This window comes from Vanellus vanellus (assembly GCF_965231255.1).
Source record: "Vanellus vanellus genome assembly, chromosome: 6".
NCBI lineage: Eukaryota > Metazoa > Chordata > Aves > Charadriiformes > Charadriidae > Vanellus > Vanellus vanellus.
This window is the reverse complement of record NC_138911.1, coordinates 14887446-14900606: the sequence shown is the minus strand read 5'-3', so window position 1 is coordinate 14900606 and position 13161 is coordinate 14887446. Positions and strand designations below refer to the sequence as shown.

The window sequence follows — 13161 nt, the reverse complement described above, 5'->3', positions numbered from 1 at the left end:
AATATTCAGCTGGATTACTGTATACCTTCCTGGGACTTATTTGTTCTTGATGCAGAATAACTTGTTCTGTGATTTTTGAAGTCTGAACAAGGGATAAATCCTTCAAATTCTTTTGAGAAGCAAAAAAAACCCCTCGAGTGTGACACTTTAAATGGTCAAATAGGGTACAGTCGAACCTGAACACTTAGAGGTGCAATGATAAAATGAGGACACTGTGAGGCCCAGGGACTCCTGTCTCTACCCCAGCTCAATGTCAGGGGGAGACCTGGACATGGATTGCTCTTCTGCACGTGTACTGTCTCCCCTGGTAGGCAAAGCGTATGTGTGGACTCTATGAAAGCCTCGATATGAGCCAAACTACGTGGTGGTGTGTGCAGAGCCCTGAGGTTTGCTGTGAGACGTGGCAGCAGCTCAGTTCGCAGAGAGGCAGAGAGGTGGCTGTGGTGATGGAGGTGCAGCTAGCCCTGCAGCCAGGGGGCCCTGCCCTCTCCCTCACCTGTCTCTGGGCATATTGATATGGAAAAAGGAAGGATCATCATGACCTCGCGGAGGTAATTCCATTTTCGCTCGGCTAACTGCGATTTTATGGCTAGTGTAGGAAAGACAGTCTGGCCTATGATAAGTTGAGGAGTGTATTAAAACTCTCCTGTTCTGCAACTCATCTTAGTTTCAAATCGCTAACACCTAAAAAATGGCTTAAGCATCTGAGGATTAATATATGTGAAATTAGGAAAAACCCTGCAGATTGTCAGTAAAGCATTATCATCCTTCTCATAAGCACAGCTAACTTAAGCCTTTTTTTTTCTTTTTTCTAAATCTGACAAACAGATTTTGCTCTACAGAATGTTTTCAGTAGTTCCTAGTATGAATTACTGTTACTTTATGGACATAGGGTACTAATTTTTCTTTGCTCAAAGCTTAAAACAGAATCATTTTGAGACATAAGGGGAGGGGGGAGGATCTCACACCTTCAGAAGAGAAGCTGTCCGGTGTGGTTTGCATGCTGGACATGTTTGCTGTGCTGCCTTCTGCACTGGGATGCTACAAAGCACAATGGAAGCATTTATAAAACTTTTTATTGACGAAGGACTGGACAGTAGCATATGGGAACATCAACAATTGCTAACTGATCATGAAATAAAGAAATTCCAGTATTCTAATGTTACAAAAAGAGAGGGGAAAAAAAAGTAATTCAGAACTTAGTCATATTGGTTCAGCTGTTGTAACCAAAGACTGATAAGATAATAGAGGTCTTTGTGGCTGTTTTCTACTGAAATGCTTTATCTTTATGATGCACTTGGGGCCCTTTAGAGTGGAAAGCTTTTTAAACTGCTGTTGGAGTTAGAACTCAAATTAGATGCTATTGCAATGGCAAGGGGGCTCCTTAGTCAGGCAGCCCTCACAAAGTGACTTTTATCTCCGAAGCCCTTCCATTAGATTGTTACTTTCTTCTGTTTTCCCTGTTTATTTTTGTTGACTTTTGCTGCCCTATTTTGTGGCATTTAAAAGGTGACCCAATCAAAAAAGGGTAAATGCTAAACGCTGGACAGAGCCTGTGAAGTAGAGACATCACAGCCTATCTGATGTGTGCTGCAGAATGCCGTGTTAGACAGAATGGTTTAACCAGGTTATCTCTGGGCAGCTAAGATCAAATACACTTTCTTTTATGTCTAGCATTGTATTTTTGCTTTCTTTTCAAACAATGTCCATTAAAAAAAAAACCCACAAACTAATAGAGGAATTGATTCATAAAGGCTTTCTGTTTTTTTTGTTTGGTTTTTTTAATGCTGAAATTGCTTAACTTGATTCAAAATCATTTTTGATTGTTGGTTGAATTGCTTTGGTTGATGATACTTTGGAATTGCAGTTAAGTGATTTGAAGCCCTTAGTTCCTGGCAAAGTCCACACTCTTCTTGCATTGCTGTCTCTTGATTTCACAAAAGTCACACTATGTGTTTATTCTAAAAACATAACAGGAGAAATCATTTGTGATTTATTCATTTGTATTTCCTGTAAGTACATGGGGCAAAAGTTAGTTTAGATGCAGTGCATAAACAAGCACGATGGTTGTCATGCTTTACACTAATCACAGAATTCAAGAGAACCAATAATACTTTGCAGCTGTGTAGAGATTCCATGCAAAGATCTCAAAGCACTTCAGAAGCATTAAGTAACCAGGCATAAAAACCTCTGATTGGTAGTGTTTTACTTTGTGTACATATTGGGAAACTAAGGCAAGCACATTCAAGAACCCACAGTAATTTAGTGTCACAGCTAAGAATCCTACTTCAGCGAGCTTTGGATCAGTCTGTAAATTTTTGGCTTGCTTATGACTCCAGTATTTTGTCTTTTATTTACTTGATAGAATATGTGGTTTTATCTTGTTTTCTTTTGCTGAGTGTCAAAGAGATTAGTCTAAGTTATCCTGTGTAAGTCTAGAAGTCTATTTTTTGTTTTTCCTGCTTATTTTTTCCCCTTACCAGCAGTTACTACTCTGCCTCTATCTCATGACAACTTGCCACAAGGACAGATCCAAATTTAACATTGAAAAGCCTCCTGTGTTTGTTGACAGGCAGCTACATCTGCATGTAGACTGAATATGTAGTAAGAGGTAATAGAAGCGTAAGGTGGTGGACCAGAGATTGATATAAAAACTATATTGTGTATCTATACTTACAAGATACTAGATTTTTAGTCTCTTTTTGCAACGCTTAAAGAAATCTAGGTAGATAAAATGCAAGATGATGTTTATGATTTTTTATTAAATGCATCACAAGATATATGATGATCTTTCTACTACTTTGTGTACCAGAAATCATGTGGTGCTGTGATCAGTTTTAAAAGGTAGGGTTTTGCCACAAGCAGAATTCTTTCTAACTGTAATTTTAAACCACAAGTTGAACTCTTCTCTTTTTCAGCAGATTTATAGCTACTTTTTATTTTCTCACTCCTGGTTATATTGACCTGTGACCAGAATTTCTCAAAAGTTCTCTTTGATGCCTTAGTTCTGTTCAATCTGACCATTTTATCTCAATTTGCGCTCAAATCCATACAAAAATAAAGGGTAAAACAGGAAGCACACAAGGAAAAATTAAAATATTGCTACAACCAAATTATTTTTCAGTTTATGATTATAAGCACAAAGGCAAGAATATATAAGCAAAGGGCTATCAAAAATATTTTTTCTGAACTTTTGATGAGACTAACTGTTATATTTTCATTTTAAAAAGTAGTCCTTAAACACTATCGACTTCCCACCAACACTCAAAATTTTAAATGCTGCTGGTAAAGGGAGTCAATGGATCAAATTCAGTATATCTGAAGTTACTGAAATAAAGGCCCCTAAGAAAAATGTGTCAATTTTAAAGGTCTTTCCTAACTGAAGACCATTTTGTGATAGAGCCAAAGGTTAATAAAATCAGTAGTGAATGTAGCAATTTTACAGATAAGCTATTCACAACAAGTGTAGTTACTTGAATAAAAAGCTAATTCAGTTCTAAAATGCCACATGCAGTAGCAGTGAATAGCTGCTTTTAGGTGCTTTCTGGAGGAGGATAAAATACAGAATCACAGCACTCTTCTTTTCCAGCATCCCTGGCTGCCTGTAAATTGCTGTGAATGGGACTGTAGGCTGACAGGCTCTATTAAGACAAACTGCCTTTCTCATCGGAGAGATAAAATAAATCAGGTGTTTAGTCAAATTAAAATACTTCAGATGGAGCAGGCCCTGGGGAGCACTGATCCACCTGACAAATCTGAGAGAAACTCAAGACAGATGTGTTTTGGGGATAAGGAAGACCCCATGGAAAAAAAAATGCACTGCTGTCTTTGGAGTAAGAGAATAGGATTAGAACAGAGAGTGAGCCGTGATATATAATATTTTATGGAAGCTGGCATATTTACTGTATATTTTTTAGTGAGCTTTTTGTTTTATCTGTTTTTATGGCAAATACATTTTACAGATAGCTATATTTTTATTTTATTTATAGATTTTTTTTTGAGTCAGCAGAAGAAGTTTATTTACTGATAATGGGTTTAAGAATCTCATTGCTTGCTGCAGTAAGTGGATGCAAAACAGATGATGATGGCACACAGCTACTGATGACCTCTCTTGGCCCAGCCAGATCTGCTCAATCTGGTCTGCATTCTGAGCAAGTTGGTTTTTATTGGTATTTAAACTGAAAAATAATGGTTGGGATTTTCCACTCTAAAATTAAATTATGCCTCCCCTCCACACTGTCATACAACAACATTCTGCATCTTATGCTTTTTCTTGTCTTCAGCAGTGTTTGGTTAGGTGTCTTGCAGCTTCATGGAGGTCTCGTTATTTTCCAGGAGCACAGTGTACATTTTGTGGTCATCAGTTCTATTCTGTTGTTGGGTTACATAGCACAGTACAAATTAAAGAGTACAGTACTTTAAATGGGGTCATTCATTTCAGATGTGTTTCTCTGGGGTGAAAAAGGAAAGAAAAGCAATTACTATGAATTCCTGAATAAGAACAGTTACTTCTGCCTGCTATTGTATAAAATTCAGAAAAAAAAAAAGAAAAAGAAAAAGAAATGACGTTACAAATTTGCTGCAACTATAGCAAATGGTTCTGACTACTCATAACAAAACAATCAAATTTTGTAGCCGTAGCAGGCGCTCCTTGTGGTAGCTTTCTACTCACATTATGAAGCAAGTACAAAGTATATAGAATAATATGGAAATGGAGCAGGAGATTAATCTCTGCTTTGGGTGTGTAAAATATTTTATGACTGTAAGATCACGAACCTTCATTACAATGCCAAATCTGCTTGACAGATGTGAAAGTCTCGAGCTCTGGTTTCCCAGGTGGCAGTGGATGGCAATAAGCATCATTTGAGGCAGCAGGTTGCTTCCCATTGGGTTTCTAAAATAGGTGGAGTGGTTGATCTCTTCCATTCACGATGAGCAAGGGAGTTTTTCTTTGGCAGAACAGTGTTTTATCCATGAAAATGAATTTCGGTATACAATAACATATTCAAAAGTGCCTAAATAGCATTTGATCCGTGGTGCAAAATCTTCAAGACTGAATAATACAGTTTGAGTGTTAAGGTAAGTCTGTACTGAAGTTGCAGGTAACGGAACTGATATCAACAGTGTGGAGCTAACGGATCCTGGCAAGGCAGTGTCTTCAGTGCAGACATATTCCTGGCCACATACCTGACTAAGCTAACTTTCAGAAATCTTCTTTTTGTTGTTGTTTTGGAACAGCCTTTTGCGTGGAACTCTTCTATTGCTTCAGTCGTGCATGTCACACTAAGGTTTTGCAATGAGTTGGTCTGAATAGTATGGAGTCCTTCAGGTTCTACTTCATGCATCCATCACACTTGTGACTAAGAAAATTGCTAAGCATTTCTAAAACTTCTACCACAACAGAAGTTACTAATTTTTCCTTGTCTGGAGGCCTGTGCCACACGTATACTGAATTAAGATTGGGCATTACAGGGTACTGAAACACCAGTTTGTTGCAGACTCTTTTAAAACTAAGCTAATTAATAGTGGCTAAGAAAGTGAATATTTTCAGTACTTTATGTTGTTCAATGCAATTAAGAAATGTACAGAAAAACAGGTACCATTTGTTTCTGGGAGTTTACTTTATTTAGAGTGAATGACTTAACACATGCAGTTTCTTTTTCAATAAAAAGCGGAGGTTTTCTTGTAGGCTGCTTTTGCAAATGAGACTGTTTAAGAATAATATTGGTCCCATCATAGAACGATGTAAGAAGTAGAGCTTCTTGGGTTTGTCACCTACTTGGCAGGAGTCTGTTTTGTCTTCCCTCTCCTTATGAAACCTGTCAACCTCTTTCTTCTCTTTCCTAGAAGATATCCATCCTACTCCTGGGAAGAAAGTGAGGTCGTAATTTTGGTGATGGTTTCTCTATTCTCTTTCAAGTCCTGTTCCTCACACTTTTTCTTCCTCTTCAAAAGTCCTATGACTTCTTTATCACAGTCCTCTATTGTGAATGGAGGAAGGGAAGCATGTGAATACCCTCTCTTTTGTGCCACTTATATTATTGTGGCAGATTACAGACCTGACCAGTTCTTGATTTCGTTTGCTTCTTGTCGAACTCTCAGTTCTCCTGTACAACATAAAATTGCTTTATTTATCCCATTTCTGACTGTAAACCCTCTTTCAGATACTCTTCCAATATTCCTGAACTGATAACTTACTGTAGTTATGTTATGTCTTATAGGGCGGTGGGTCTGAGATGCTCACACAAGGAAACACAGTGTATGGCTTGAATATAGTAGCTGACATTGCTGTTTGTGACAGAGTAATATGTTCAAACATAAGACGGGATATTTTTGGATTGATTTGCAAAAGGACCCTACTTAGGAGACCCATGCAATTTACCCATAAACAGACCATTAAGCATCATTAGTGCAAAGAATAAATGTACCGTAGTTTCATATTAATTAAGTGCTCTCTGTAGAGTAAACTTTGAAAGTTAAATGAAAATTTTTAAGCCATTTTCTCAGGTTGGGCATTTCTCTTAGGGACAAGTAGAGCTCATTTTTAATATGCATCCCATAACCAAAGCTTACATTTACCCAAATGAACCAGATATACGGGTATTTTAGAGAAATGATCAATAAGCTATTAAACTGCTTCTTCCACTGAACAGCATCTTTTAATATTTTTTTTTTAGCATTTTTACATACTTGGGGGAAAAAACCAACAACATATATAAAGTGAAGGAAAATTATGTCTAATAAACTGTGAGTGTATTTATCACGCTGGGCAGATTTAGATGGGAAAGATATAGGGATTTGTACACAGGGCATCGTTAATTACTCCTGTCAGAAAAAAAGAAATACTCTATATCTTTTCTGCTCCGATTTTTGTTGTGTCGTCCTCTGCTTAGAGCACAGCAAAGCTATGTGCTAGATTCTTTGGGGATTTGTTAGTAAAATACGTAGTCAGGCTGCCACTGGAAATAAGCATGTTGGTGATTCAGCCATTTTTTGGTGACTATTGCTTGGTAACTATTGTCTATCTCATATTTACAGTATATCTTTCCTGCACATTTAGGTACACCAGAAAGCCTGGCAGAAAAAGAGCGACAGCTCTCTACTATGATCACCCAGCTGATCAGCTTACGGGAGCAGCTCCTGGCTGCCCATGACGAACAGAAAAAGCTGGCAGCCTCACAAATTGAAAAACAACGGCAGCAAATGGACCTTGCTCGCCAACAGCAAGAACAGGTGAGGCTCCAAAAAAGAAACCTGTGAAAGCATTTCATGCAGAATGCTTATCATAAACACTGTTCTGCTTGGCGTTTCCTTTCATCTTTTTTGTTAAAGAGCTTAAATATCTTCAGAAATTACGTCTTTTTCCACAAAGAGGAAATATTATAGGACCCTGGAAAAAAAAGTGGGTGGGGACATTCAAATAATTTCTTTCCTAGAATAAATGGCATTTGATAGATTTCACAGTTCTTGTTTCTTGCCCTGAGACGCAATTTTGGGGAGTTACAAATTAGCCTGACTATAACCACTATTTAACTCCTCCTCTTTTTGACAAGAAAATAATTGATAAAAAGCCTTAAGCATCCTCAAACCTTCAAACATCTTCTACAAGTAAGGTTTGATTTGTTTGTTCGAGTTGTGTTTGGGTTTTGTTTAGGTGTTTGTTTGTTTTAAGATGCAGTTGTCCAAAGAGCTGTCCTTTTCTCATTGCACAAAAGTGTAACAACAGTGATCCCGTACACTAGTCCCCTAGGCATTAGATCAGACAGATACAAATTAATGTGTGGTTTTTAGGAATCTGACATTATTACTAGAATTATCTTTTCAGTTAAATGTATTTTATAGGATATATACAGCAATATATGCTCTGTTGATTTTAATGAGTTGTGACGTCTGATATTTTATGTGCTTGAGTATTTGCCCACATGTAGGAATATGGACTCATCCCCTAATGGAAAATAACATAAAGGAACACTGTAAAAAATCAGAAGTTAGAATGTCATTTAGCCATCCAGAGATGACACAGTAATTAACTATTGACACTTGTGAATAAGCTAGCACAAATTAATCTTGACACATTTGCAGACGAGTGATATCTTACAGTGAACACTTTGTAATTATATTTCAAAATGAAAATTAAATGACACTTAAAACTAGGTTGTCATGCTCAATGAAGCGAGTATGTAGCTCAACCGATAGGCAAATAAAATTCAGAATTTGAGCCACATGGTGCTTGTGTACCCTACTTTACTGTGTCAAGGCTATACATCAAGACTATGCTATGGCAATTGCATTGCGGGGTATTGGATACTTTTTCTATTACAGTACTGTTCCATTTAAGAGGAACCACTGACATTAGGTGCCTCATGGTATATTTCTGGTTTTCATCACAAAATGCCTATTCAAATAGTACTATATTGTACATACAGGTACAAAAAGCTGTTCACAAGCAGTCTGAACTCCGGCAGATCAGTGCCTTTGCACATGTAAACAAAGATCTCATCCTCGCCTTGGCTATAGCTTGCCATGTTAAGTAGCAGCCAGGACACCAGCAGCTCCAAACAGTTCTGGACATAGTATACTGTCTATCTGCGGAAAAAGATACAGCACTTGCAAGGCATGACCCATGATACAGCTCCATGCAGTGTCTGATTTCAGTGTGAAATTACAAATAATTCCTTTCTGAAGCTGAATATCATGATAATCTTTCTATTGCCTTCACAGAGATGTTAGCAGCAGGGACAATGTGGACATAAACCTGACAGAGCTTATCTTTAGTGACAAGTCCTACATTTCTAAGATGGAATAGCACAATTGGACTCTTACTCACTCAAAATAGTAACTCAAGCACTCATACAGGTTTTAAAATATTGTCTGTAGCAGTTACCATTAGAGTCGCTTTTCCAAGCGTAGATGCTATTGCTGACCACTGAACTGACAATAGGTGACCTGAGGTCCTAGGAGCTGCCCCTAGGTTATCTGGGCATGCGGGCGGCTGGCTCTGTTTGAACTACCCTTTTCACTAGCAGACCAGGGCCTGCTTCTTCAGTCTTCGTTCAACATATTTTTATTGACTTTACTGGGAGATTTATCCAGAAATGTTTGAACACCAGGCTCGTAATGGGAGTTTGATCCCTGGTAAAAGCATCAGTGTAGTGGGCTATGATGGTTGCTTGATTCTTTTCTTTGCGGCACTAGGCCTTGATCAGGCCCCAGAATCACACAGACCTCAATTTGTCTCTTTGAGCCCATATGCAAGGCTTAAAATATCTATGAATTTTGTGTTGGTCTCCCGTACAAAAGTGAATTTTAACTGTAGCAGTGAAAAACCCGACAGCGCTGTTTCAGGTGATAAAGTGAGAGATTAAGGAAATGACAGACTTGATCTCTGTGTGTGCACAATTACAAGATGTTAATATGTAACTGCAGATTCCTGATGTGTTAATCTGAACAATTTGCACTAAAACTATGTGATTGTTCATTGCCAAATCAGCCTCGCTACATTTCTGTATCTCTTATCATAAAAACATTTTACTTAGCTTTCTCTATTTATAACTCGGAAGATGGTGGGGAAGGAGACCAGGAGGACTTTTGTGAAAGCCGAAACAGTGGAATCGAGTGACAAAGTTACCTTTGTCACCAACTTCTTGTTATTTTAAGTGCTTCCTCTGCTCTAGATAAATATTTATAGGAGGGGAAATTATACTTAAGAAATGAAGGTAGCAGAAGTGCTGAGGCCGGGGTTTCCAGGAAACACAAATCTTGTCCTCGTTTCAGTCTGCTGCACAGTTGCACTTCTAAAGCTGAAGTCCTGTTGTTCCCCCAGCTCCCTGCAGCTTCTCCCCCCGTAGCTGCAGTCCATGTTACCCATTGCAGGGAGCAGCTCTGCGGTCTGAGGGCAGGATCCTATTTCCCTGCTGCTCTTGCATGCGGATTTTGGAGGGTCTGTGGGAATCGAGGCTGGGGGTGTGTCTGGGTCAGATTCTCTCTCGTTAGTCTCTTCGCACTCCCTGCCCTGAACACTGGCTTCTCTCCACCTGTGTTAAAGAAGGGTTACAGTGAACCTTTACCCTCCAGATCCCTTACTGAGTCTACCGAATGAGAGTAGGAATATCTACATATTTCACAGAGTTGTGTTGAGGGTGAGTTACTGAGCATGAGGTACTGCTTTTACACAGAATGAGACCTTACATCCTTGAGTAGTTCCAAGGAAGACTTTGTGATTTCCAAGAGAAGTAACGTGCTGCTCATTGTGAATGAAGTTAGAGAAGCTTGCCCTAGGAGCTTGTGCTGAATAGTGAAACATCTATAAATACTAGCTAAGGCTCCAGTTCAGCAAAGCAGGAAAATGTGTGTTTAACCTTAAGCACCTGAGTAATCCCATCCCCATTCAGCAAAGCACTTCATTTTAAGCATGTGTTTCATTCCCATTGTAGCTAACAGTAATGCATCATAGTCGAAGATCACCACAGGCTTAAATGCTTTGTTGAATAGTGATGAGATTATTCACATGGACATAGCTAAACCCATGTTTTTATGCTTTGCAGAGTTGAGGCCTAAGTGCTTAAAATACATATTTCTTATTGGCTAACTAGATTTTTATGTTGCATTTATATTTAAAATGTTTACGTCACATATACAGATACCTCCAAAATATCCTTCATTAAAAAAAAAATAAAATATGCTTAATAAATATATAATAAAGAATAACTAATAAGATGTTTTTCACTCAAAAATAATGAAGTTTCAATATTACTGTTTTAATTTAATGGCAATTTTATTTCTAATAGATTGCAAGACAACAGCAGCAACTTCTGCAACAGCAGCACAAAATCAATCTACTGCAGCAGCAAATTCAGGTCAGTGTGTTTTATTGCTCTCTTCTGATTGTACTTAAATTCCATTTCTGGAGAGGGAAGGATCTAAAATAAAGCAGCCGCATGCTTTACTAACAAGCCTCAGTAAAGGTGCTCTTTACGGAGGGTCTTTGTGTCTTAGAAAATTATTGTCAAACATCTTTTTGGTGGAAAGCTTTACTTTAACAAGCAGAATTTTCTTCTGAAAGTTATGAACTATTTCTTAAATCTTGTCATTTAATTCTGAAATCTGCAATCAGTTTGACTTGTATTGTGTGAAGTAAAAGCAAAGTCTCAATCATTGTTTATAGAATTCCTTATTCTACAAAGGCAAAATTGGCTTTAGAAGAAGTTCAGAAGAATGTTTTCCATTTCATTAACTAAAGCAAACAGCTATAGAATAAGGTAATAGACACTGAGACTGTACTAAGTCTCTGGGACCAGTCTGCTCATGTGCAAAGATTCACAGGTATATGTGTCCCATGTACCTTTGGAGTAACTGTACCGTCGTGGATCTGGCAGTGGTCTGGAGGTATTCAATTATGTGTACTTGTACTCAGAACCAGGTTCAATTTTGTGCGAATATATGTGGGTAGGGAGTGACATGTAGGTAGAGGCATTGTTGACATGTGACTGTATTACTTTCTCTGCTTCCCAGTTTGTTTGAAAGCATTTCCATGGGCTTTTTCTTTGATTTAAATATTTCGGTTTGGTCTGACAGATGATTGTGCTGCCAATCATTTCTTATAAGCTTGGACTATCTGGTTTTTAACTTTTAACAGCTGATTGCCATGTTACTAGATGCCAAAAGTGAAGTTTTTCCTTCCTTCATCCCAAAGGAATTTTTGTAAATGCTTTTGCAAATATTGTAGTGCGGTTTCAGTTATACTTTAAGGAGTTTAATTGACATATATAAATGTGTTGGTACCTGGGATGAGAGACACAATTGAATTTTAAAGCACCATTATTGTCATTGCCTATTGGAACACTGCCTGTTCATGCTAGGTGTACATAAAGGATGAAAGAGACGTGAGAATAGTGAAAGGAAGAAATGCACCATCTTCTCTAAGTGTTATTTGCAAGTCTGACTTCAGAAAACAAAGAATCATATAAAAAAATATTTCCTTGGCATAAGAGCTGAGACTGAAACATAGCTGAGTCTGCTAAACAGAACAGTTATTTGCATGAGAAATTTCCAATTTTTTAAAATCCTTTAAAAATTAGGACACAGAAAGAGGGATCGTAACCAGGTAGTTTTTGTTCCTATTTGGAGAATGTGGGTATGTTTCACTGGGAAGTATCCTGCTCTGCAGTAAAAACTTTAAAGGTACTTTATGTTTCAGCTCACTCGATGCTTTCCAGTAGCTTTACCCTTTCACTAACTCCAGAGAAACGCAGTCTTAGAATAGGCTGCTGGTTCATTTCAGAATAGGTTGCAGGTTCATTTTAGAATAGGTTGCAAGTTCATTTTCTTGTTCAGTCACGATTTTCATCTTACATAGTGCTGAACCCTCCGCAAGTTTTCTTTCCCATCCTTTCCTAAACGTATATTGCAAAGAAGTGTTTTAACGATTGTTCTGTTCATGTGAGCTAGATTATTTCTTGGTCATCTTTCCCTGTATTTATTTCAAAATTCTTGCCAATATAAGCTACTCTTATTCCATAGTTCCTCGGTAGTTTGGCCTCTTTATTTATCCTTATATTTATGTGAATGTAATCAGTGTATTTGAGGCAGTGAGGACTGTTTCCTTTCCCAGCTCGTTAGCCAGATTGGTAGTGGGAATCTCATTGCCCAAGAAACATCGTAGACTCCAGCATGAAGCACTAGGTGTGTTGGGCAGATGCCACCTCAAACATACATTGATCTTACATGGAGATTACTGAAAAAAAGTTTGTTAGGAGATTGTTTCCTGGGCTAAATACCAGCTTACATAGTCCATTTGCTTGTGAGCCAAGTGGTTCTTCTTTGTTTATTTGTTCTTTCTTAATTCTGTGGCGGACTTGCTAAGCAGAGGTTGCTTGGGAGAGAAGTTAGTTGCTAAGTCGCCTCTGCAGTTCGTAATAGGTTTGTTGCTATTGAATTGGTTATGAGTGTTGCAGTTTGTTGAGACCTGTAGCTCCCTAAGGGCTATAGGTGGGATGGAGGCAAACCAGGAGGCAGGCGAGAGATACAGTGCTGTGCCGGTTCGCCCAGGTCCCCTCCCAGCATCTTCCCAGGAAACCGCAGTACCGATACTGAAGCCTCGCTGGTGACTCTGGGTGGAATTAATCATACCAAAAGTAGATAACTGCAGTGTAGAATCTGTCT

The 13161-nt window shown here is 38.3% G+C and overlaps 1 protein-coding gene across 1 annotated transcript in view; it reads left to right on the top strand.

Moving 5' to 3' along the window:
* Positions 1–13161, top strand: part of SOX6 (SRY-box transcription factor 6) — a 230448-nt gene that overhangs the window by 78775 nt on the left and 138512 nt on the right. The window contains exons 4-5 of the mRNA XM_082485970.1: positions 7061–7233; positions 10788–10856. Coding sequence (XP_082342096.1) covers positions 7061–7233; positions 10788–10856 — 242 coding nt within the window. The remainder of the gene's footprint in view (positions 1–7060; positions 7234–10787; positions 10857–13161) is intronic.